This window comes from Apaloderma vittatum, unplaced genomic scaffold, assembly GCF_000703405.1.
Source record: "Apaloderma vittatum isolate BGI_N311 unplaced genomic scaffold, ASM70340v1 scaffold6304, whole genome shotgun sequence".
In the NCBI taxonomy this organism is placed as follows: domain Eukaryota; kingdom Metazoa; phylum Chordata; class Aves; order Trogoniformes; family Trogonidae; genus Apaloderma; species Apaloderma vittatum.
In genome coordinates, this window is record NW_009714231.1 from 6,627 (window position 1) to 28,446 (window position 21,820).

Genomic DNA, 21,820 nt, shown 5'->3' on the forward strand with positions numbered 1-21,820 from the left:
AAATTTCTTAAGCCTCTCATCACTGACTAGGCTCGACTTTGGTTTGTGTGTACACATTCCTTCAGCCAGCCTAAGTCGAGCAGTTTAGGACTGGATATCTGCTCCTGCTCACTCATCTCGTGGAGATCCCGGCTCCTTTACGGCACAGTGATAAGGGTCTGCTTCAGCTGTGACACTTCAGCTTCTTCTGGCTTTTACCCGTAATAAATGGGCGCACGCTCAGGGGCTTGAGCAGTGAGCTGGCGTGCACGGGCAGAGCGCTTTGCGGAGCTCCTGGTTCACGGGAACCAGTGGTGGTGCTGGTGTTAATGGAGCATTTGAACGTTGTAGCAGTGAAAAGCCAAGGAAGGGATCCGAGTCCTTATTCTTTAAGGAACTTACTTAGGGTAAGAAGGGTAGGAAGTTCCTTTGTGTGGGAGTTAAACTCTAGTTGACTGCTGTAGAAATTCTTGCTCTTTTATTTAAAGAACTGCTGTTGTTCTGCTAGAAATTTTATCCTGAACTAGCACGATTACGCACTTGATCTAGTGTGATGATTCCAGTGGTTTCAGCCCTAAGTTTCTAAATAATTCCTAGTTTAATTCCTAAATATTTTACCCCTTTGTAATTAATTGATTTTTAATTTGAATTCCTCTGTATTCAAGCTCTTGCATCCAAATAGAAAGCTGGCACAGCGAGACAGTTTATTACTACGCTGGGAGCTGGCCACTTGTTAAATAAAGCAAAGTGCGTGGAGCCAAGAGCTGGCAGAAGGAAAGCTGTCAGGAAAATGTAAAGGCGAATTTCTTAGCAGATGTTCTGAGCCTGAGGAGTTCTCGTAGTGCCGACCGTTCGGAACAGTACGAGAGGTTGTACTTCGGATCGTCTCCAGAAGATGTACGTTTGTGGTCAAAGGCTTTCACTAGTCTCCTGTAGGTCATCTCGAAAAGGACGCGTACAGGCTCTCTATCTATTTTTATTGGTCTTGGATTTCCAGGCATGTACAAGGACCCTATTGTCAAGCTTTCATAGCAATTTTTAACAGGCAGTTCATTCCCTTAAATAATTTACAGTGTTGATAAGTAGGCCTAGATGGCTTGAGCGTGATTCAAGTGCGCATGTTCTGGAACAAATGAGAGCAGCCAGTGAAACATCTCTTTCTTTTTTACCTCTCCTAAGCACTAAGTTTTATTTCAAACGCTTGACGACGCAGGACTTTTTAAATTAAAGGGAGCGGGGAATGCTTACCTAAGAGTGCTCAGGGGAGCACCGCTTCTTCCTGACAAATTTTTTCTTTTCCAGGTGAAACAGGCGACCAACCAGATTGTGATGAACTGTGCTGACATTGACATCATCACAGCTTCCTACGCGCCGGAAGGAGATGAAGGTAGGGTTGCTTTGCTCCTGGAGTTTTTAACGCGCTGATCCGTTTCGTTTCTGATGTGAGGTGCTCTTGCCAACAGTTAACCACTTTGATTGCAACGTTGCGTAATGGTCTGATAAGCTAACCTACCCCTAGAAGCACAAAAATTAATTAGCTAACCTTCGTTATCTTCTCATCAGGACTGTTTGCATTGTGCTTAAAAGAGTTACCTCAAGCTTCCCTGAGATCTGCGTTCTGCTCTGTCATGCCTTGTGTAGGCAAAAGGTTGTTTGACTCTTTTTTACGTTATTTTTTTACCTTTATACTGGGTGACCATGTGAGAACGTGTCTGTACCTGTGGACCTGGCAATATCGACCAAATTGGTGACAAAGGCTTGGGTAAGGAAAGCAGCAGCAACGACCTGCAGGAGGAAATACTCCTTGGGAAGGATTTGAAAAAGTACAGAAGACACTTAATTGGCATTTAGCGGGATGTTCCAGGGGTAGGGCAACGTGGAAAAGGTGATTGGGTGGCGGAGACAAGGATTTGGATCTGCGTCAGCGAAAGGCTGGAAATGACTGGAGAACTGGAAGCAGCAGCGTGCGTTTAAGGCACACAGTCAGTCGTTGACATCTTCCCCAGTTGTATTTTAAGGAAAATGAGCAGGTGCACAGAAAGTTTTAGCAATTGGAAGCGTGAGCTGATTGAGAGGTGGAAAAGAATCCCCTTGCAACCGTGATGGCCTCTCTCTTGTTTTGCGTTTAAGTGAGCTTGACTCGTTTTAAGTTTAAATACAGTGCTAATGAAACCAGAGGACTTGAGCACAGTTTAAAAGCACAGTTTAAAGCAGCCACGTGGTGCTGAGGCCAACCGGGAGCTCTCCCGAGGCCGCGTTCCCTGGAGCTCAGCGCAAGAAGGGCAGCTGCAGCGAGAGAGGGCGGCAGAGAAGAGCATTCCCGAGGAGCCAGGAATCCGGCTGTCCCAAGGGCGGAAAAATAGAAAAACCTTTTCCTCTGTGCTCCCGAGTTGTGCCCTGACGCTCCGGTCCCTCACGCCTCTCACACGCACGAGTTGTTTGGGTGCCCGGTGTTGCTGAGTGCTCCCGGAGCTGTTTCTTATACTGAGTAATGAGGCGATAACGAGAGCGGTAGTAATAGAGGAGTGTGTGTGGAGTCTGTTCCATCTACTGCCCTGCCCTAGGCCCAAACTACCTCTTAATTCCTAGTTTTGTCATTGAGAAAATGAAAATAAATGGAAAAGGTACCTGGTGGTGAGGCCTCTTTCCAGTCAAATCGGAAAATATAGGTAAGATAGAGAGGGCATCTTTTTTCATGTGTGATCTTTGTTGTTTTGAGCTCATTTCCCTCTCATAGGGGTCTGTTTTTGTACTCCCTCCTTGTAACTTCAAAGTATTAAAAGTGAAGCGTAGTGGAGACTTAAACTCGAGTGCACTGGAAGTGAATTTCTGTGGCTTAAACTCCTTCGTTCTGACTTTTCAGACAGCCTTGAACAGGGCACTCTGGGCGCAGGGGAGTGTGTCGCTGTGGCGTAAGCGCTCGACTCTCAAACCGCTGTGTCATTAAGTTGGTTTTTTTTTTTTTCATGTTTGGCGCATTATGCTCAGGCTCCGTGGGGTTAAAACATATCTTTCGGGTTGGTAAACTGCCAACTAGTGTAATGGCTTTGGAAGTAAAATTGCATGAAATTGGCAGGCGATTTGCTGGCACCTGTTGATACAGATCAAGTCGGTCTTACTAATGCTTCTATTGTGCGCAGCCTGTGGATGGGAATTGTATAACTGGTCTCAAACCCAGAATATGAAGTAGAGTCCCATGAACCAACAGAAATAGCGGCCAGAGCGGTGGGATTTAGTTACTTGGGTGAGCGAGGGTGGGTTTGAAAACGAGGGAGCGGTGACGTCTGCTGCTTTAAAGGCTCCCGTGAAGAATCGTTGCTGCTTTTAGTTCTGCACCTCAGCGGGGAAGAATTTGTCTCCCGCCAGGCTGTGAGGGTGAGACAAAAGATAGTTGGGCTCTTATCTTCTTTCAGGTGTGGTTCTGTTCCGAGAAGTCGCTGTGTGAAAGAAGAGACCTCCTTGTTGGACAGATACCTTTCCCTTGGGTGTGGAGGCGATCTGTTGGTGTTTGTGCAGAATAGTTTATTCTTGTCCTAATAATTCTCGTTAGTCTTGAGTGCCCACCGCACTGTGATTTGTAAAACGACAGAAATCTGAACTGGAACTGTGGGACGTGTTTTCCTTCCCCTTTTCACTCTTCTAAGGATGGATACAGCAGAGGGTAGAACTTGGTCTTAGGAATTTTAATGCAGATTTGCAGGGAAATCAGGTTATTGCCCAATACCTGACAGGAAGCTGAGGGAGGATCTCTGAAGCTTTAAAGTCAAAGCTGAGAATTTTGCTGTGTAATCCACAGTTGAGTAACAGTGAGTAACAAACCAGGAGCTTGATAACACGGTACCTTGGAGTAGAAAAATTCTCTTTCGTCATAAAATTGGTGGAGTGGTTGTAACTGAAGGTTGTGGAGTTGCTGCTTGTGCCAGGTGTGCTGCAACGGAACAAAGTGACTCAAAAGCCTGAGTTTTCCATTGCTAAAGCTATGACGGGCTCCTCCCACTAATCATAATGGGCAGTTTGTTTTGTTTTGTTTTGCGTTTTCCCAGAAGCTCCTTTTCAGCATTTATAGTCAAATATTTGTAGTGCAGCCGTAGCCTTGAGGTGTGTCTGTGCTGGTTGGCTTTGCTCAGCTAAATGAAGAACGGAGAAGGCATTCTGAAATCAAGTTAAATTTTAAGGGATAGGGTTTCGTACTCGCAGAATGCTGAATCGTTTGGGCTCCCTGTGAGTCTCTCTTTCAAGAGTCGTGGAGTCATAATCGGTGAATTCCACTGTCTTCAGCTTGGAAAGCTTTTCAGATACTGGGAGATCTAAAGCAGCTTCTTAAGTTTAGAGGTGGTTGGAGGGTAGTAGTTGGCAGTGCCGCGCAGAAAATTACGGGCAACCGTAGCGATGTTTGTTTAGCAGAAATAATCAAGTGAACTTTGGTTTTTACCTTTAAAGGTCAACCTTAAGGCCAAAACTCTTTATTTTAGTCTTTTTTCCTTCCTAGCGTGGTAGGGACATGCTTGGAGCTCGGGATAGGTGCTGGTTACACCAGAGCCTCAGCTGATGTTTAAAACTGCAGCCGAAGAGGAGTAGGGCTTGGGGGAAACCGAGCAATGTGACCCGGGAGTACTCGAGTGATTTTTCCCCTCACGCCGATCATCAGGCGGCTTGAAATGGTCACGGACTGGAAGATTCAGCCTGAGGAGGTTCAGCCTAAACATAAGGAGATAATTCTTTACTGGGAGGGTAACGGAGCGCTGGCGCAGGCTGCCCAGAGAGGTTGTGGAGTCTCCGTAAATGGAGACTTTCAAAACCCGCCTGGAGGTGTTCCCGTGGGATCTCCCCGAGGTGGATCCTGCTCCTGCGGGGCGGCTGGACTGGATGATCTTCAGAGGCCCCTTCCCACCCCGACCGTGCTGGGATTCTGTGTGATCGTGCCACTGTGGAGAGAGGCAGCAGCGTTTGTCCTCACTCCCTTCCTTCTGTCGGTGTTCGTACCCTTGAGTGGCCCAAAAACTGCCGCCACAAACTGGGGAGGGCAGCTTGGAGACACATCATCCTCCTGATCCTGGTGCTTGGACGTGGAGGCCAGTGGGAGGAAGGGGATGGGGACGTGCAGCTGGGGCCAGGGGAGAAAAACGAGCCTGCTGTCTCTGCCTGCAGCAGGCCAGATTCCTTGAAGCCAATTGTGAAACCTTCCATTGGTGTGGAAAACCTCATCTTCATCCTTTCTTCTGGAGAGGACTTGGTGTGACAGCATTTTGAATGTAGGCTGCTGGGTTTGGTTGTTTTTTTAAGGAGGCCTGGGCTGCGTTGGCATGGACAGTTTGAGCCTCTCCGAGACAGAAGATTACCTCCAACTCCTGGAAAGGATTTCGCAACCGCTGGTTGGAGACACATGAAAAGGTGTGAAAGCACCTTGGGAATTGCATCGGCGTCAGTCAGTGGCCGATGCTGAAGGAGGACGTGTGCTATCTCAGCGCGTTGGGGTTTTAGGCAGATGTATTGGTTTTGCAGATGGAGTAGGCACAGTGCACCCAGTCTCTGCGGTTTGGTTAATGAATACAAGTTCGTTAAGCCACCATGTGTTAATTGCCTGTGACTTGCCCGTGCCACGGATTGAGGGCTACTTCAGAAAAACTCCATCTCCTCCGCTTGGCTGTGTCTTCGCTTCGAAACGCAGGCACGTTCTGACATTGCGTTAAACCTCTGGCCGGGATCCGCGTTTATAACCACGTAATGCAGAAATGGGGATCGTTAAGTGATGTATCCGCCTGGTTACTGTGTCACTGCAGGAAGTTCTCTGCCCAAGGACCAGGATTTATTTACAGCGCTGCTGTAAAACTGGATACGTAGTGCTCCGAGTTTGGGAGGGTTGCTAGATCCGATTTTTATGCATTTTTGCCGAAGACGCGGGGCAGTAGCAGCTTTTTATTTTCTCATGCGACTCGGCCCAGGCTGTGGACTAATGTGCTAGTGATTAACTTGCAACCTTGCGGTGCCAAACTCTCCAAAGTTAGTAGGCTGCCAAAATTGTGTTGTTCTCTTCAGGAGCTTTTGTACTCAACACTGTTAGGAATTCAGACAGCCTTTTACTGCAATTACATCTTTGTTATAAGCAGTTCTCTTAAACTCTTAACAAAAAGTATTGTTGATGGTTTTCCATGGTTCTTTTTTTTGCTCTGGATTAAATTATTGGTACTGAAGGGGGGAAAAAAAAAAGCGACCTTGAATCTTCCGTTTATGTTCTGCAGATTTTAGAAATTTGTAGATAAGCAGCTTTGAGAATTAAAAAATAAATTACCCTGGAAATTATCTTGTAGAAAGATGCTCTTCTGGATGCTGGACTTGCCATTGTTTTTTGGGGTTCATGGGGCTGTCCTGGACTCCCACTGTAGCCCTGGATCAGGATACTCCAGTTCCCAACCTACTGAAACTGTAACTTGTTTGAACATTGTTTCTAACCTTAGGGTAACTGGGATCCAAGGCTGTGAAATTGAAGTTGAGAAGCTCTTTGAAACGAGGTTGCTCGCTGCAATGTCTTAATGTGCTTTCCTCGCAGGCGGGAGGAAAAACCAACCCTGAAAGTCTTCACCTTCTTCTCGCACGGGCACTGGTCACCTGTGTCTTTCCTAGTACGGGTTGAGAAGGTTGTAAAGGAGTGGAGCTACACATTCGGATACATTTAGGAAGACTTCCCGTTTGGGAGGGGTGGAAACTTGATATTCATTGTCAGCTTTTGGCAGGAGGTCTGCATAACATGCATTCTTCTGTATTTCTCAGTTTCACTAGGTTGGAACTATGATCCCGAAGTCACGATATTGTTTGTCTTCGGTATCAGATTTCCAGTAGAAGCTGTAAAAGGTTTCCATTAGAAGCTGTAAAAAGATAAAAATGTTTTTGGTTTGCTGGGGTCGTTTTAAGATACGTGGAGGGGAGTGTCTCTGCATTACTTTGTCTCAGGTTTTCGTGGGCTGACAGCTCGGTGTCGGCAGGTTTTCCAGCAGCAGGATTCCTCAGGCAGAGCCAGACAGAAATTCCTGACAGGTATTCAGCCCGTCCTTCCCTCTGGCCGAGATCACGAACACGCTGTCACAGAACAGCCTCTGCAGATCGCCAGGGTCAAACTTCCCTGGATCCAACTGATCTGACCGATGCAGCCGGCGACCGGCTCCGCGCTCTGGTGCTGGGAAGCCCGCTCTGACCAGTGTGCTGTTCTTACTGGGCTTCTCCTGAACATCTTCTCTCCTGTTCTCTTACAGAGTCTCCTTTTCTGCCTCACTGTTCCCCAGAGTTACAAGAAGAAAAGCTAAGCCTTGACTTTTTGTTGCTCATTTCCCACTGCTTGCCAGCATTTCACTGTCCTTGGCATGTGTTCTCTCTTGATGGTCTATCTCATCCCTCTTACGGTTGGTTTTAAAAATCTTGGAACTCTTCAGCACACACTACTAGTCTAAAGTTCAGCGTGATCATGTATGATTTTTTTTTTTCTTCTTGAATTTCTGAACCACTTTTTTTTTTTCCTTTACAGCTGGAGTTGTTTTATTGTAAGCATTTCTGTGTTACGTACCCTAACATGGTGCTTAACTCTGATTAAACGCCGAGCAGAGCACTGTGAAACCAGTAGTTAAGACTAATGCCTTCATGCCGTTCCTGTATTTATGTTCTCTGCAAGCAGAGGCTGGTGTTAGCTCTGACTTAAGGCTAAAATCATACTATTCCAGAATAAATAGCGCTTTGAATTTTATAAAAATAAAAACATGTTTCCAGTTCCTTTTGTCACATATGGAACAACTTAGCTGAACGTCTTACGAGTGCGCAGCCCGAGCTGCCTCTGAAACCAAATACCTGGCTTCTCGTAGCGATACTTGAGCGTGGAAGACAGGTTATTCTGTGAATTAAATTGTTGTTTCAAACAAGCTTTGTCATTTAGGAGGCCCGTATCTTTTCAAAACTGTGCTCGACTGCCAAATGTTTATTGTGTTTCTAAATCTAGAATTACACCTTGGCGTGTCCGCCTAGAAAGAGCTGTCACTGTGTCCGGGCTCGCTGGGGTCGGTAGTTCGAGATGCTGACGGGTGGTAGGAGGCGCCGCTCGCTTGTTTGGGTGCGGATTTGCATTTCTCGGCGAGAGCTGGCTGGCCTGGTGGTTGAGTAGAGAGTGACACAGGTAACAAAACTCATCAAGTGAGGTCCTCCGGAGCTGTTTTAGACTTTTTATGTTGAAGGAGCCTGGATGTGGCGGCAGTTGAATTGCTGCAGACTGATTCCATCCCCCACCCATCCAGCCTGGCCTGGATATTTGCACCTGGGAGTAGATGTGATGCTGTGTAAATGCCGTCCTGCGTGGCAGTCGGGTTGCTTTTGGATGCCCTTACTGAATGGTGTGTAAACTCCAAGGTAGGCCCCTGGTTCTGAAGGCAATTTTTAAATAAAATCAACATCTTGTTTTCCTTTGTGGTTAAAACCAAACAAAACCCGCCTTGCCGTGGATATCGATGTATTTTCCAAAGTGAGATCCGCAAATCAGCAAAATAAATCACAAGCAGAGGTAGTGCTCTGGGGCTGGGGCTCTGTAGTCTGATGTAAACGTGGTAGATTTATTCGTCTGAAGCAAGATCATGTGGAACTCCGACAACGGGCGGTGTTTCTTCGGTAGCATTCATATCGTTCTGGACGAGTCAAAATCTGCATTGATTTGTTCAGTAACTACAGTTGGGTTCCGCTGATTTGGTTAATTAGAAACGTTCATGAGTTACAAAAACATCTCTGGGGCTTATTTCCAAGCAAGTCGTCTCTTTTTGTGTTCCAGAGGTACATGCCACAGGGTTCAACTACCAGAATGAGGATGAGAAGGTTACTCTCTCCTTTCCTAGTACTCTTCAGAAAGGTAAGAGCTATTTTCACGCTTTCTGCTTGTTTCAGCCATGGGTTTAAGGTGTTTGTGCTTGAAGAACCTGGAGTAGGGTAGCTCTGTCTTCCCTGAAGTTTCTAGCAGTGAACGTAGGGCTCCCTAGAGTCTGTCCACCACAAGTGGCTTTGTCAGCCTCTGGAATTGAAAATGTTGTTTCGCTAATGGTGATGTTTGCTTCCAGCACCTGAGGTGATTGTAATTATTTACCAGCTATTGGGAGTTTGGCTCAGCAGCTACTGATGTCACCTACTCATGATCTGTTTTCCTCTCAGCAAGAAGGAGCTAACCTGAATTACTGCAGTGTTTTCTTACGTGTGAATATGCTCATTCTTTTGAAACTGCTACGGTTTTTTTGCTCCCAGGAGGGTGTCGATTGAAACTCAGCTCCTCAGTTTGGATAAAGCGGTTTTATTTCACCTTGACAAATACAAATATAAAGATTCCAGGGTGATAAAACCTCTGTGTTTGGTTCCGTGGGATGTTGGCATGCTGCTTCTCTGACCAAGATCAGATTTCCCCTTTTGCCCTGAGACATCAAGAGCAGGATAAATCCTGAGACTAATTGACTTAGAAGCTTGGAGGCAGCCGGTGCTCCATCTTGGCTCTCGTAGTCAATCTCGTCGGATGCTTTTAATACTTAGTAGTCGTCCTATATTTTTGCGAGCTCCGCTCAAAGAGAAGATTTCTCAAAAGGCTTAAGGTAGCTCTCTCCTGGTTCTTGCGTTGTGTTTGGAGGATGAGGATGAGTCCTGCAGCAGCCTCTGGTCTCAATCGATGCTGCAGTGCTGCGCCGAGGCTGGCTTTGCCCACCTTGCTCTGCTGGAGCCTATTTTGTGTCGGAAGAGGGAAGGGTTTGGGGGAGGCTGGCAAAAAAGTCATGGGTGGAGATGAGCTGAAGAGCAATGGGCCAGCTGAGGAGCCTGGCCTGAAGGTCCAGACTGAAGAAACGTTCTGTTTAACACATGCAAATAACAATGTCCCCTCTGTTTCTGTTCCAGGGACGGGCACGCTAAAGATAGACTTTGTAGGGGAGTTGAATGATAAAATGAAAGGCTTTTACCGAAGCAAATACACCACCCCTACCGGAGACACGCGCTACGCTGCTGTCACTCAGTTTGAGGTATGGGCTATATTTTTGTTTTTGGGGAGTGTCCTTCTTAACGCAGGACTTGGGCTTAGAAGAAGCAAAGGCACGACTCGCTAGCTTTAGCTATACCCCCTGCGTAAATGTCAAAATCCGTGTTAAGTTGGTTCTTACTCTTGCTGTGGATGGGTAGTACTAAAAGCAGCCTTTCCACTGAGGCTTCAGGGTCAGTAAATTCTGGATCTGGCAAATTCCCCAGCCAAGGATGCCGCTGCTCTGTGATGCGTTGTGTATGTACAATAGGTGCAATGTTTAAAACCAGCTGGTGCTCAAATACCTCTCTGTAACTTTCCTTTAGGAAGTATACAAATTTTTCCTAATAGCACGCTCTGCCTTTATCTCAGTGCCTTAACGACATCCAGATTCTGTCTCAAGTATTACGTAAACCCCGGACATTTTCTATACCACGTTGTCATTTCGTAGTTATCTGTCTGGTTACGTAAAACCGTGGAGTTCTCACCTAGCCCGGAGAGAAGATCTCTTGGGCGCAGGCTGCCGCCGGAGCATAAGTAGGTGGTCTTGTGTGCACGGCCTGTGAACGCCCGGGTGCCCTCTCTGCTTTCACATGACTGAGCTTTGCTCCCATCATGACTCTGCTAAATTTTGCTCAGACTGTAGAATTCCATCAGAGCACAGAGTGCTTTTCAGCTGCCTGCTTGCTTTCCGTTTTGTTTTTTTTTAACCAAGAGTGAAGTAAATAAGAATAAAATGCTCTAATGCAGAGGTCAAGAGTGTCGGTGAAGAGAGCACATCGATGAGCAGCCATCAGTCACCCAACTTCTCGCCTGTAAAATGTGATGAATTTTTGTGTGTGTGTTTTATTGCCACGGTCTCTCATGATTTATTTGTTCGATGCTCTTCTTTCCTTCAGGCTACTGATGCTCGCAGAGCTTTCCCTTGCTGGGATGAGCCTGCTATTAAGGCAACATTTGATATTTCTTTGGTGGTTCCTAAAGACAGAGTAGCTTTGTCAAATATGGTAAGTTCTTGATGTGCAAGTAAACTGTGCTTTAAATAAAGCTTTAATAAGACCAGCTGATTATTTGATGGTTAATAGTGTGTCTCGGTAACAGACTGAGGAATACAGGCTGTCTTTTTAGCCATTAGTAAGCAGGAAGAAATTGAGAAAGCTTTTAAAATATGGTCAGATACTAGCACAGAACCTTAAACAGGTTGTACAAACCACGGTGATGGTGATTTAAAATAAAAATCTTGGCATATGTCAAGCCACGTGCTGCTTGGGAAAAAAAAAGAAGCCTTTGTGTTTACGTAGCTGTTACGGCTCCATAAGCACTCGAGATAAATAAGCACGTTTTCTGCTCGGCAGAATTTCTGACCAGGACTGGGGTAAAATGCGCAAGTGGGAGTACCTCTGTCACAAATACAAGTGGGCATTTTCAGGTCGCTACTTTAAATATTTCTAAATTATGTTACCCAAGAAGAGCAAGTCAGTTTAAAAATAGACCTTTTATTTTTTTTTTTATTCCAGTCGCTAACTTCCACAGTTACCTGCAGAGGCTACCCTTGCCCTCTGACCACGCGGTTATGGTTTCTGTTTCAGAATTAAAGTGAAAGCCCGATGCCTTGTTGGGCTGTGGCTAATTCTCTGAAGGGCAGCAGCTGATCGCTGAAGTGTTCAACTGCCTTTGTAACAATGGATTATAACTTTTATATTATAAAAGTACCCCAACGTGCGCACCAGGGCATAGAGGGAACTATGCTATGGCCTCTGTTTAAAAATCCCCAAAGAAATCCTTTCATTTTAAACGTGTGACTCATCATGACGGACTCGGTTCGTCAAAAGTATCGCGTAAGAACGGTTTCGGCGCCGCCAAATTAACCAATTCCCTCTCATGTCCCAAGAACGTCGTGGAAGCCGTACCCGGACGACGAAAACCTGGTGGAAGTGAAGTTCGCCCGCACCCCCGTCATGTCGACGTACCTCGTGGCGTTCGTGGTGGGGGAATACGACTTTGTAGAGGCCAGGTCCCTCGACGGCGTCTTAGTGCGTGTTTACACCCCCGTGGGCAAAGCGGAACAAGGAAAGTTTGCGTTAGAGGTAAATGCTCTCAGGGTGGCTCCGTTGCCGCCGCGGCGATCCCCGGCACGTGGCTCCCTCCTCTCTTTTATTGCCTACGCCAAGCTCCAAAGGCTGGGGTTTGTTGTTTTGTGGTTTTTTTTGCTTTAACAGCTCAGAGAGGCTCAGTGTGAAGCAGGATTTCAGTTGTGGACTAATGTAACGCCTGTAATGACAAAAACATACAGTTTAATTTAGATGTGATTTGGTGCTGCAGGCGTTAGTGCGTAGATGATGGGAAGTTCTGAAGGGGTGGGCTACAGCCTAGGAGGAAAAAGGGGGTGGGAGCCTGCTCTGGGAGCGGGGCTTCTGGAAGAAATCTCATGTGAGCTGCTTTCATGGGCTGGTCTCAGTCATGAACTTTTCAAGTTTTACTGATCGTCCCGAGCTAACGTTTCTCCTCTTGTTTCTTACAGGTTGCTGCTAAAACTCTGCCTTTTTATAAGGACTACTTCAATGTTCCTTACCCTCTTCCTAAAATTGATCTCATAGCTATTGCAGACTTTGCTGCTGGTAAAGTAACTCACTTTATTGATGAACTGTATTTTATTTGAATTTTAAACGTTTAGGAAGAGGTGTGTATCCATATCAATAAACCTTTGTATTTATTTTATAAAGGTGCCATGGAGAACTGGGGCCTTGTTACTTATAGGTATGCTGTTAAAATACTGTCTTTCCCCCCTCTTTGTTCACTAATTCTTGGAAGTAATTGGATTAGTTTTAGGGAGCTGTAATTATTGGCTATCAGCCCAAATTAGACTGAGTAAATACCTTCAACTCTTGCTTCGGTTTGGAGAATTTTGACTCCTGCAGCAGCGTGCGTTACGGTACAGATCTTAGGAAGGCAAGAACGAGCTCTTACAGCTCTCGTCCAAGGGCGTGAGATTTTTAAGTGTCTGGCAGCACTGCCTGTTCTAAAAGAGAACTTTCTTGGCCCCTTTTTTCCCTGTCAAAGTTACCTACTTACTGACACAGCTGGAAGAGTTCCTTGTTTTATGTTGCAGGCAAGTTGGTAAATTTAGCAATCACACTCTAACCATGTGGGTATGAGTAAATAAGAAAATATTAACTTGCCTTTGTTTTGAGTTTGTTGGGTCTTTTTTTTCTTTCTTCCTTCATCTGATCAAGCTTTGTACTTTTGCTTGATATTATTACATTATCAGTGCTCATTCTTAGAATGACTTTTCCTTCGTTTTGTGCAACACTGGTCTTGTAAGCTTTGGACTCGAAATAATTTGAATTTCTTCTGCTGAACTTTTTAATTTGGCCTTAAAAAACTGAAAGGGAAATTTGAGCCCAGGTTTAAGATTACTGGTCTGCTTCTTGCAGTTCTGATGAAATCTGGTATTTTACTCCCTGTGGGAGGAAAAAAGGCAAATTGTCCTGGATGAGTAGAATTTTTGGAAGCCTTTCTTCATCATGCTGTTAATTTTTTTTCTCCCCCCTCCGTTTATGGTCCGTTTGGCACGCTTGCTTTAGCCCTTTGGGGACAGAAGGCTGGCCTGATCTGCAGGCACCATCTAGGTTTTGAGGTGCTCATTTTTTTTCCCCACCCTCCGAGTCTCCGAATCCTTTCTGCCTGGTGGTGGCAGGGGGGTTGTGTGCCTGCTGCCGGGTCGTGTGGGTGTGGGGAAGCCTGGAGGAGCTGGAATTCCTGGGGGGCTGAGGGAGGTGGAGAAGACACGTCGGGCACGCGGTGCAAAGGGAGATACAGTCCAGGTTCTTAGATTTATGTAGGTGAGAGCTGGTTTAGAATAAAAAAAGATAAACTTTCTTGTTCCTACCTGGGTTTTTGCACTTGTCTTCTTGCATGCCGTGAGGAATTACTGCTCCAAAGCATTCCAACAGCTGTGGAACTTACCAGAATAATTTAATGGCTAAACTGAAATAGCTTTTCGGTTTTTTTTTCAGTTGCACTGATCACTTTTTAGCTTGCTTAGACAATTTAACCTACTTTTGATTGTGTTTTTTCCCTGGGCACGTCCTGCTCTCTTAAGTTGTCTTTCTCTCTTAAATACAGGGAGACTGCGTTGCTCATTGACCCCAAAAATTCCTGTTCTTCATCTCGCCAGTGGGTTGCTCTGGTTGTAGGCCATGAACTTGCTCACCAGTGGTTTGGAAACCTCGTGACCATGGTATGTAACACTTTACAAGTTCTTCTGGTCTTCTTTAACTGGTGCTTCATATCATGTGTGTGTTCAAGTGCCCCTGACTAGCAGGCATGCTATCTTTAACATAAGAAAATGGAATATTTAAGTAGTGTTTTATTACCACTTTCTTCTTTTACTAGTACGTTCTTTAGAAGATTATTCCTAGATCTTTTCTATGGAAGCGATGCTCAGTTGTTTGAATATATCCCTAGTTCGAGGGAGCCACTTCCGTGGAAGTGGTTTTGGCTAGTCAGGTTGTTTACAAGCAATAATCCGCTATTTTGCTGTCGCTTAGGCAGGACTCACTCCTCAGACTTTCATACCAAGCAGGCACGTGGGTACCAGCTCAGCGTTGCAAATTGTTCTAGTCCAGTAGCTGCAAAGTTGCTCATAGTAACTGATGTGAGTGACTTTGGAAATGTGGGGAGCCAGCTCTCTGAGTGGTTTGATGTTTAACTCATTTCGGTGGGAATAGAAGCGTATGTGAGGCAGCAAGACTGAAATCCGTAAATAACTTCCATTTAGTGCTAAAAACCTCAAACCGGTGTCTGATAGAGCTTCTGCTGTTAACAAATGGCTTATTCTGTTAATTAGAGCTGACGTTGCTTTTCAAACTCTGCCAACAGGTGCTGGAATACAAATATTTCACAGGTTAAGGAAGTTTCTTGTATTGTAAGGAATCTGTGTTTTGTTTTAAAAAAAAAAAAAAAAAAGGATGGGTTTGGAGCCCCAAGTCTGCATTCTTCTGGCTTTTTGGGCTGCTAAAGCTAAGTGTGAGTGGATGGAGGAAAAATCCCAGTGTACAGATTAATTAGATCACGAAGGAAAGTTTGTCAGACTTCACTACAGTGCTGTGCCCCTTAATGTCATCACCCGTGTCCGTTCCTGTTTGTGGGAGCACAAGGAGCTTCCATGTGAGAGCGACACAATATTTAAATGGGAAAGTAGTAGGAAAGTAGTGTATTTTTAGCTTTTAGCACAGTTGAGCAGCTGGAAGCAAGGAGAGCCAGCATCATGTGAGCAGGCAACACTGTAGATGCCAGCAAGTGCCTTAGAGACCAGCAGGGACCCACGAACCCTTCGTGGTCCTCTGGCCATCGAGAACGGTGGCAGGAAGCTTGAGAAAGGATCAAAGTTACAAGAATCTCTAAAATTGATACTGAATTAGTTTCTTATTTTCAGGAGAAGCAGTAGATTTGTGGGCTATCAAGTTGCCAGAGGGATAAAGGAGAAAAACAGGGAGGTGAAAAAAGTTCAAAGTCCACCCCAGTTGCCCAAGAATCTCTTTTGCAGTTGCCGTGGTCCTTTGGAACCGTTCGGGGTGTGCTGGAACCTTGTCTTGCAAGCAGATGCGATCAGAAATGCAAAATAAAATTGGATAGCCTCCACTCTAAAAATAAAGCGGAGCTTATCTGTGTAGAGTTTAGTAACAGCTTTCCTTGTTGAAATTCCACCGTCCCCGGGGTAAATGTTTCATTCATAGTGGCAGCGGCAGTTCTTGCTGGGCTGATCCTACATCCTGGCCCGTATCGCCGTGGCCACGCTCTTCTGAGTCAGCCGCCCCATTTACATCTAAAGAATGGTTGGTGAGAGCACTTCTGGAAAAGGGTGTTTTCTTCCTCAGCATCCGTAGCCTGTTTCCTTAGCTCTCCTTCGGTTCAATATTAGAATTTTTTAATGTCGACGTAACTTTCTTATCTTAAAAAACCAAAAGCCCACCTTTGGCTGGTGAGACACAACTTGGAACTGTTCGCTAGACGACAGGTTTTCATGGTCTAGAACATTTCTTCAGATTCCAGGTTTTTCTCCTTTATACTCCTTAGCAAAGAAACCCAACCAAACAAAAAATAACCAACCAAACTAGAACAAAATCAGTGTTCTGCAGCTGCTGCTGGTCACTTTGGGAAAGACACCGTCGTTGCGTTGCCCACGGTTCTGTAGCTTTCCTGCGCGGTGGCCTTGCACCGCTGGCCCTTTCCCTCTCAGTCACGTTCCTGGCTGTTCCCTCAGCGGCTCTGCTCTGACCCCTAGTCTAGTCTCGTGGAATTTCATTGGTACCTGGTGCAGTTCTCCGTATGGAATTTCTAAACCCTAAGAGGAAGACAGTTATGGGATGCTGATTCCTGCTCTTGGGCTGAGAGGAATTTGTGCTACCAGGTGTTACCTGTTTCTCCGATTTGTACGGCACTAGGCTGTTCACGGCTTATCTTTGCTGCAAACTTACTGTCGATTGTATCGAGCTGTTGGGATTTTGTTCTTTATTCTGCCTTCTTACCTTGCCAGGAATGGTGGACCCATCTCTGGCTGAATGAAGGATTTGCCTCCTGGATTGAATACCTGTGTGTAGATCACTGCTTCCCGGAGTACGACATCTGGACTCAGTTTGTTTCTGCTGATTACACACGAGCTCAAGAGCTTGATGCCTTAGACAACAGTCATCCCATTGAAGTAAGTTCTGCCTCGCTACAGATTGTCTCAATTCCTTGTCAGCTCCGCATAAGCTTTTTCCTATTAAGAAAAAAGGGAACAGTCATTCATGCCGCAAAGGAAAAATCTGAGGTTGCGTTTACACTTTGTGGATTTTCCTCTGCTTGATTTAGTGTTTCAGCAGCGAGGTTTGAGGCTCTGATGAAGGCTCCTTCTGGAGTTCTTCTGCTCCGTTGGCTTGAAAGGGCAAAGTTGTGATCAAAACTCATTACTTAAGTTTTGATTTGGGTTCTGATCAAAGCGGGCAGTTTTCAGACCCTTGAGCACAGGCAAGTAGCTCCTGACTTACTCTGGTGCTCAAAACCAACCCGAGTGCAGCATAGCCCGGAGCCCAAGCTTTGCTAGGCTTGGACTGGCATCTTTCTGAGGCCACCTCAGGTGTGTCTGTGTTGTGCTCCTGGAACTGTGGGTCTTGAACCAAAGAATTCAAGCAAGATCCCAAAGTCCGTTGGATTGAATACCGAAACCTCAGCAAAATTATATTTAACCTAAAACCAACCCTAACCAAGCCCTACATGAATAAATTTAATTGCCTGGGTGCGGAGATTCTGCTAAGGGGTGGGTTTTCAGCGAGAAAAGTCAGCTCCTTAAACACCGGAACAAACTAAATGGAAACCCCGTGGCAGCTCAAATTGTTCTCACTGCTTACCCTGTTCGCCACAGGTGAGCGTTGGCCACCCCTCCGAAGTAGACGAAATCTTCGATGCTATTTCTTACAGCAAGGGAGCATCTGTCATCCGAATGCTCCATGACTACATTGGCGATGAGGTAAAAACGCTGTCGTGAAATCTTTTTGCAGTTAAAATTAGCGTTTGAAAGGAACAAAAAGTAAATCTGTGTATTCTGTATTTTGTAAACTTTTCTGCAATCTGTATTTGGACTCAGTTTGAACTTACCTAAGGGAAATTAGATAGTGGGGAAATACGAAAGAAGTTACTGGTGTATGTACTGGTCCTAGGATTCCTTGAATATAAATGCAGCGCAGAGGGAGGACAGAAAAACCCTCCGTTTAGTGCCCTGACATATTCAATTCTGTGTTCCCAGGACTTCCGGAAAGGAATGAATTTATATTTAACAAAGTTCCAGCAGAGGAAGGCCGCCACAGGTAACTGGGGGTTATTACGTGCTTTTTAAGGGAAGCGATTTCTGGAGGCAAACTCTTCAAGTGCTAAAGCGCTGGATTCTTAAACAGCTCCCTTTCCACCCGAGATAACTGAAATGCCAAGGAAATAACTGGCTTGTTTCCAGGTTCATACCGTGCGTCCCCTGCGCAGCCAGAGTCCAGCATCCTCGGGGGGTTCTCCGCCTCGGGAGTGTGTGGCTGAGGTGATCCGAGAGGGCTGCGTTTGACTGTTGATAACATCTGCGCAGTGATCTAATTAAGCACTAGATGCTGATTTGCCCAGGAAGCCTTTTGCAAGCTCCCTTTGGCAGCGTTGATCGCGCGCAGGCTCCGACAGTTCAAAGTCTCGCCTGACGTCTCGCTGAGCTTTCTCTCCTTAAACCTTTTTTGTGTATCTCTATCAGAAACAGGCCGCGTTGTTCGGTCGGCTCTTTTGGCAAAATATGTGGAAAACTTGGGGAGAAGATTCTTCTGTTTATCGTTTTGAATATTTGATGCTCTTTTGTGTTGTGTTTTATCACAGTGTGTATTGATTGCTTTTTTTTCTACTGGTAAAGAAGCCTTTTTCTCCCCTCTCTCCTCGAGTGGTTTAAGCTGTTTCCTTTATCTCGCTTGTCATCTGTTACGATTTGATAAAAACACAACCCTGGTGCCCATTAAATGTCCTTAATAGCACCTGCCGTGCTTGGGAATCCTTAGTCAGACTTTTCTTCTGCAGAGGATCTCTGGGACAGCCTGGAAAAAGCCAGTGGTAAACCCATTGCCGCTGTGATGAACACATGGACCAAACAGATGGGATTTCCTCTCATTTATGTGGAAGCTGAACAGGTAAATGCAGCTTTTCAGCGCTTCACATAAAAAGTTCGGCCTTTTAACTGCAGTTTAGGATCGAGTTTAGCAATACCCAATTATTTAAAGCATTCCCTTCGCTCGGGGTGGTTCAGTGGGTCGCTCAGTTTAGCGACGGATCTGGTTCAGAAGGGAGGGGAGGTGCAGCTCGCTCGAGGAGCTCGGGGTTGGCTGGTGGAGCTCGGTCCCTCGTTGTGTGCGCAACGCGTGGTGGGGGAGGGAGTGCAGGACTTGGCTCCGCTTCGCCCCGCGTTTCGCCTCTCCCTCCAGTTCAATTGTGCTTATTCCACAAGATTGCAGGGTGAGTGAGGATTGCTGGCTGGCAGCCGAAGCCGGGCAGCATTCAGATGAGAACTAGGATGTGTGTGGTGTGAGAGTAACAGCGAGTGATGCATCGGAGCGATTCTTCTCCTTTTTCTGGAGGAGAAGACGAGTTACTCCATTTCACAGAGGGCACGTGAATGTATTGTGATATACAGAAGCTGACATTAGATGTTCTGATCATTCTTTTTCCTTTTTCTATTTTCTTCTGTGTTTTTTTTTTCCTCAGCAAGAAGATGACAAAGTGTTGAAGTTAGTCCAGAAGAAATTCTGTGCCAGTGGACCATATACTGGTAAGAGAGATGAGTGCTGAGAGCAGGAAAAAAAAATGAGGGTTTGTGGCAATTTGGGAGCAGTGCTGAAATAAAAAAGCCAGCTCTTAAAGACACAGTTTCCACCCATTTTCCATGCTTATAGAAAGGAAAACGTTTGGCTTGAAAGGTGATTTAGAGATTCTTGGGTTGTAACTCTAGAACTGCTGTTTCCCTTCAGGTTTGTGCCTTTTCGATTTAAATTCAAGTAGCCGTGCTTAAACTGCTGCCGAAACTTCTTTGAACGTCAGGCAGAGTTTCTCGGCGTTGTGTGCATACTCTATATTTTTTGTGTCCTTAGGCCTTGCTTTTTATTGTTTCCTCGTTTAGGGGAGGATTTTCCAATGTGGATGGTGCCCATAAGTATTTGTACAAGTGATGACCCCACCTGTGCCAAAATGCAAATATTGATGGACAAGCCAGAGCTCACCTTGGTGTTGAAAGACGTCAAACCAGACCAGTGGGTGAAGGTGAGTTGTCCCAAAGGAGAACATATTCCTAGGAATAAACCTGATTGTCACTGGAGTGTTCCCTTGTATTTCATTTTCCTCCTCTCTTTATTTCTTTTTCCCTTTCCCCACTTGCAATCTTGTATTTCTTATGGAGAGGCCTCTCTGTGCTGCTATTAAATATTGGCTCCTTTTTCTAGTGCTTGCTTGGTGCAGTCCTTTGCCTTCCAAGAGCAGTCCAGACAATGTAAACCTGAACCTCTTGGGAGTCTGAGCCCAGAAAAACAGTGTGCAATTAGAGGCAGCTTTTGAGTCGAAATGTGGTGGCTTTTTTGGTATCCCGTGGCAACTACCGTTTAGTTAAAAGTCCATCCTGCGCAAAAATAGTCCTGTTGATCTTGCATTAGCGTGAAGGTTTTCTACTGGCTGTTACCAGACGAGTACGTACCTGTTAGTGAAAAAAAATTCACCGTTGAGGTCTCCTGCGGACACCAGCCAAACCGAATTTAAAAATGGAAAGACAGAGACTGGCTGGGACTGTTGCTGGATGAGCTGGCTGAGGTTGAAGAGTAGTTGTGTTTAAGCCGGAGCTGTATTCTGAAAGGGAATAAAGACATCAGATGAACAATTCTGAAACTGCCCAAACAAAGGTAAAGTTTGACATTTCTGCCTGAGAAGGCGACGACCCACCTCACTCCGAGGTGAACTGACTGCTGGCTGCAGAGCGGGTTGGTCTGGAGGATTTTAGTCGGCGCCGCAGTGCTGAGGACTCGCCGGAATCATGGCAGAAGCACAGGGAGTGACACCCTGATGAGCTCAGCAGAGGTTTTGGTTTATTTCAAATACTGTTGATGAGCCAACCCCAGTATCTGACCACCTACGGTGAAATGCTTGTGGATGGCAGCGGGTCACTCACGTAGCTCTCAGGTGTCGGAGCGTCACTCGCTTTCGTGCTGGGCAGAGGCGCTTCCTCTCCTTTCTTAAGAAAATGGCTCTGTCGAAGTCGAATGGAGCAGGGAGTGGGAGAGAGGTTACAGAACTTCACATTCTAACACCTCCAGTCTCCGGCCTGTTGTTTCTTGGTGCCTGGCGACCCTTGGTTCAGTTAGGATTTACCCCTCGTTGTAACTGTAGCCTCTATTTCCTTTCGCGGGCTGTCTCTCGTCTTCTGTGCCTCCTAGTGAGCCCTTTTTTGAAATCTTTAGTCTCTCTCCCTTACTTACCAGTTGTTTTTTCTTTTTATTTAAATGATAGCAACTGACTTCTCTGAGCTGCAACGCTTTGAAAAATTTCTAGTGGTCCAAAAAAAATTAAAAAGCATTTCCTCATTTGTTCCTTCCTTCTAATACTTTTTTCTTTTTTTTTTTTTTACTCTTCTGGTACTTTTCAGTTAAACCTTGGAACAGTAGGGTTTTACCGTACTCAGTATAGCCCCGACATGCTGGAGAGTTTAATACCAGCCATCAAAGACCTCTCCCTACCCCCTGTGGACAGGCTTGGCCTGCAGAACGATCTTTTCTCTCTGGTAAGTGGCGCTTTTGCTGTTCTGTCTGACACCGAGAGCTGCAGTAACTGCACAAACGGGTGTCCGAGGAGTTGGTCTCAGTTTCTGGAGGCAAAGTGCCTTTGGGATTACCGCATACATGTAGTTATTAATTAGCTCGACAAGTTCTAACTTGTATTATGAGATTGAAACCCTATGGAAGAAGTCTGCCTAGAACTTCTCTGTAAAGAGATATTATACTATAGTGGGTTTTTTTACAAAATTGATTGAAGAAATTTCTTTTCACTTGTCAAAATACAGATATTCTAATGAATTCTCTCCGTGGCTTTATCAAATACTGCCAGTTATTCAGTTGGGCTTGTCCGAACTGTTCTCTGGGGCATGAGGTGGCTGTTGGGGGGATTCTTACTGTTTAGAAGCGAGGGTGTTGCTTTGAAACAAAGTCCCCAAAGCAGGGGTTGCTGACTCTCAACAATTAGTTGCTGTGCTCTGTATTTCACACTGTGCTTTCTCGTTCTTGCTAGTCA

General features: G+C 45.6%; 1 protein-coding gene across 1 annotated transcript in view; it reads left to right on the forward strand.

Moving 5' to 3' along the window:
• Nucleotides 1–1,209: 1,209 nt before the first annotated feature.
• The window catches only part of LOC104273346 (puromycin-sensitive aminopeptidase-like), a gene marked incomplete at both ends in the record, with an annotated part of 24,382 nt that continues 3,771 nt past the window's right edge, over nt 1,210–21,820 (forward strand). The window contains 16 exon segments of the mRNA XM_009868660.1: nt 1,210–1,366; nt 8,777–8,854; nt 9,877–9,998; nt 10,894–11,001; nt 11,886–11,893; nt 11,895–12,081; nt 12,516–12,612; nt 12,718–12,751; nt 14,120–14,234; nt 16,533–16,697; nt 17,400–17,504; nt 17,781–17,841; nt 18,578–18,687; nt 19,259–19,322; nt 19,671–19,810; nt 21,180–21,314. Of these exon segments, the coding sequence (XP_009866962.1) occupies nt 1,210–1,366; nt 8,777–8,854; nt 9,877–9,998; nt 10,894–11,001; nt 11,886–11,893; nt 11,895–12,081; nt 12,516–12,612; nt 12,718–12,751; nt 14,120–14,234; nt 16,533–16,697; nt 17,400–17,504; nt 17,781–17,841; nt 18,578–18,687; nt 19,259–19,322; nt 19,671–19,810; nt 21,180–21,314 (1,686 nt within the window).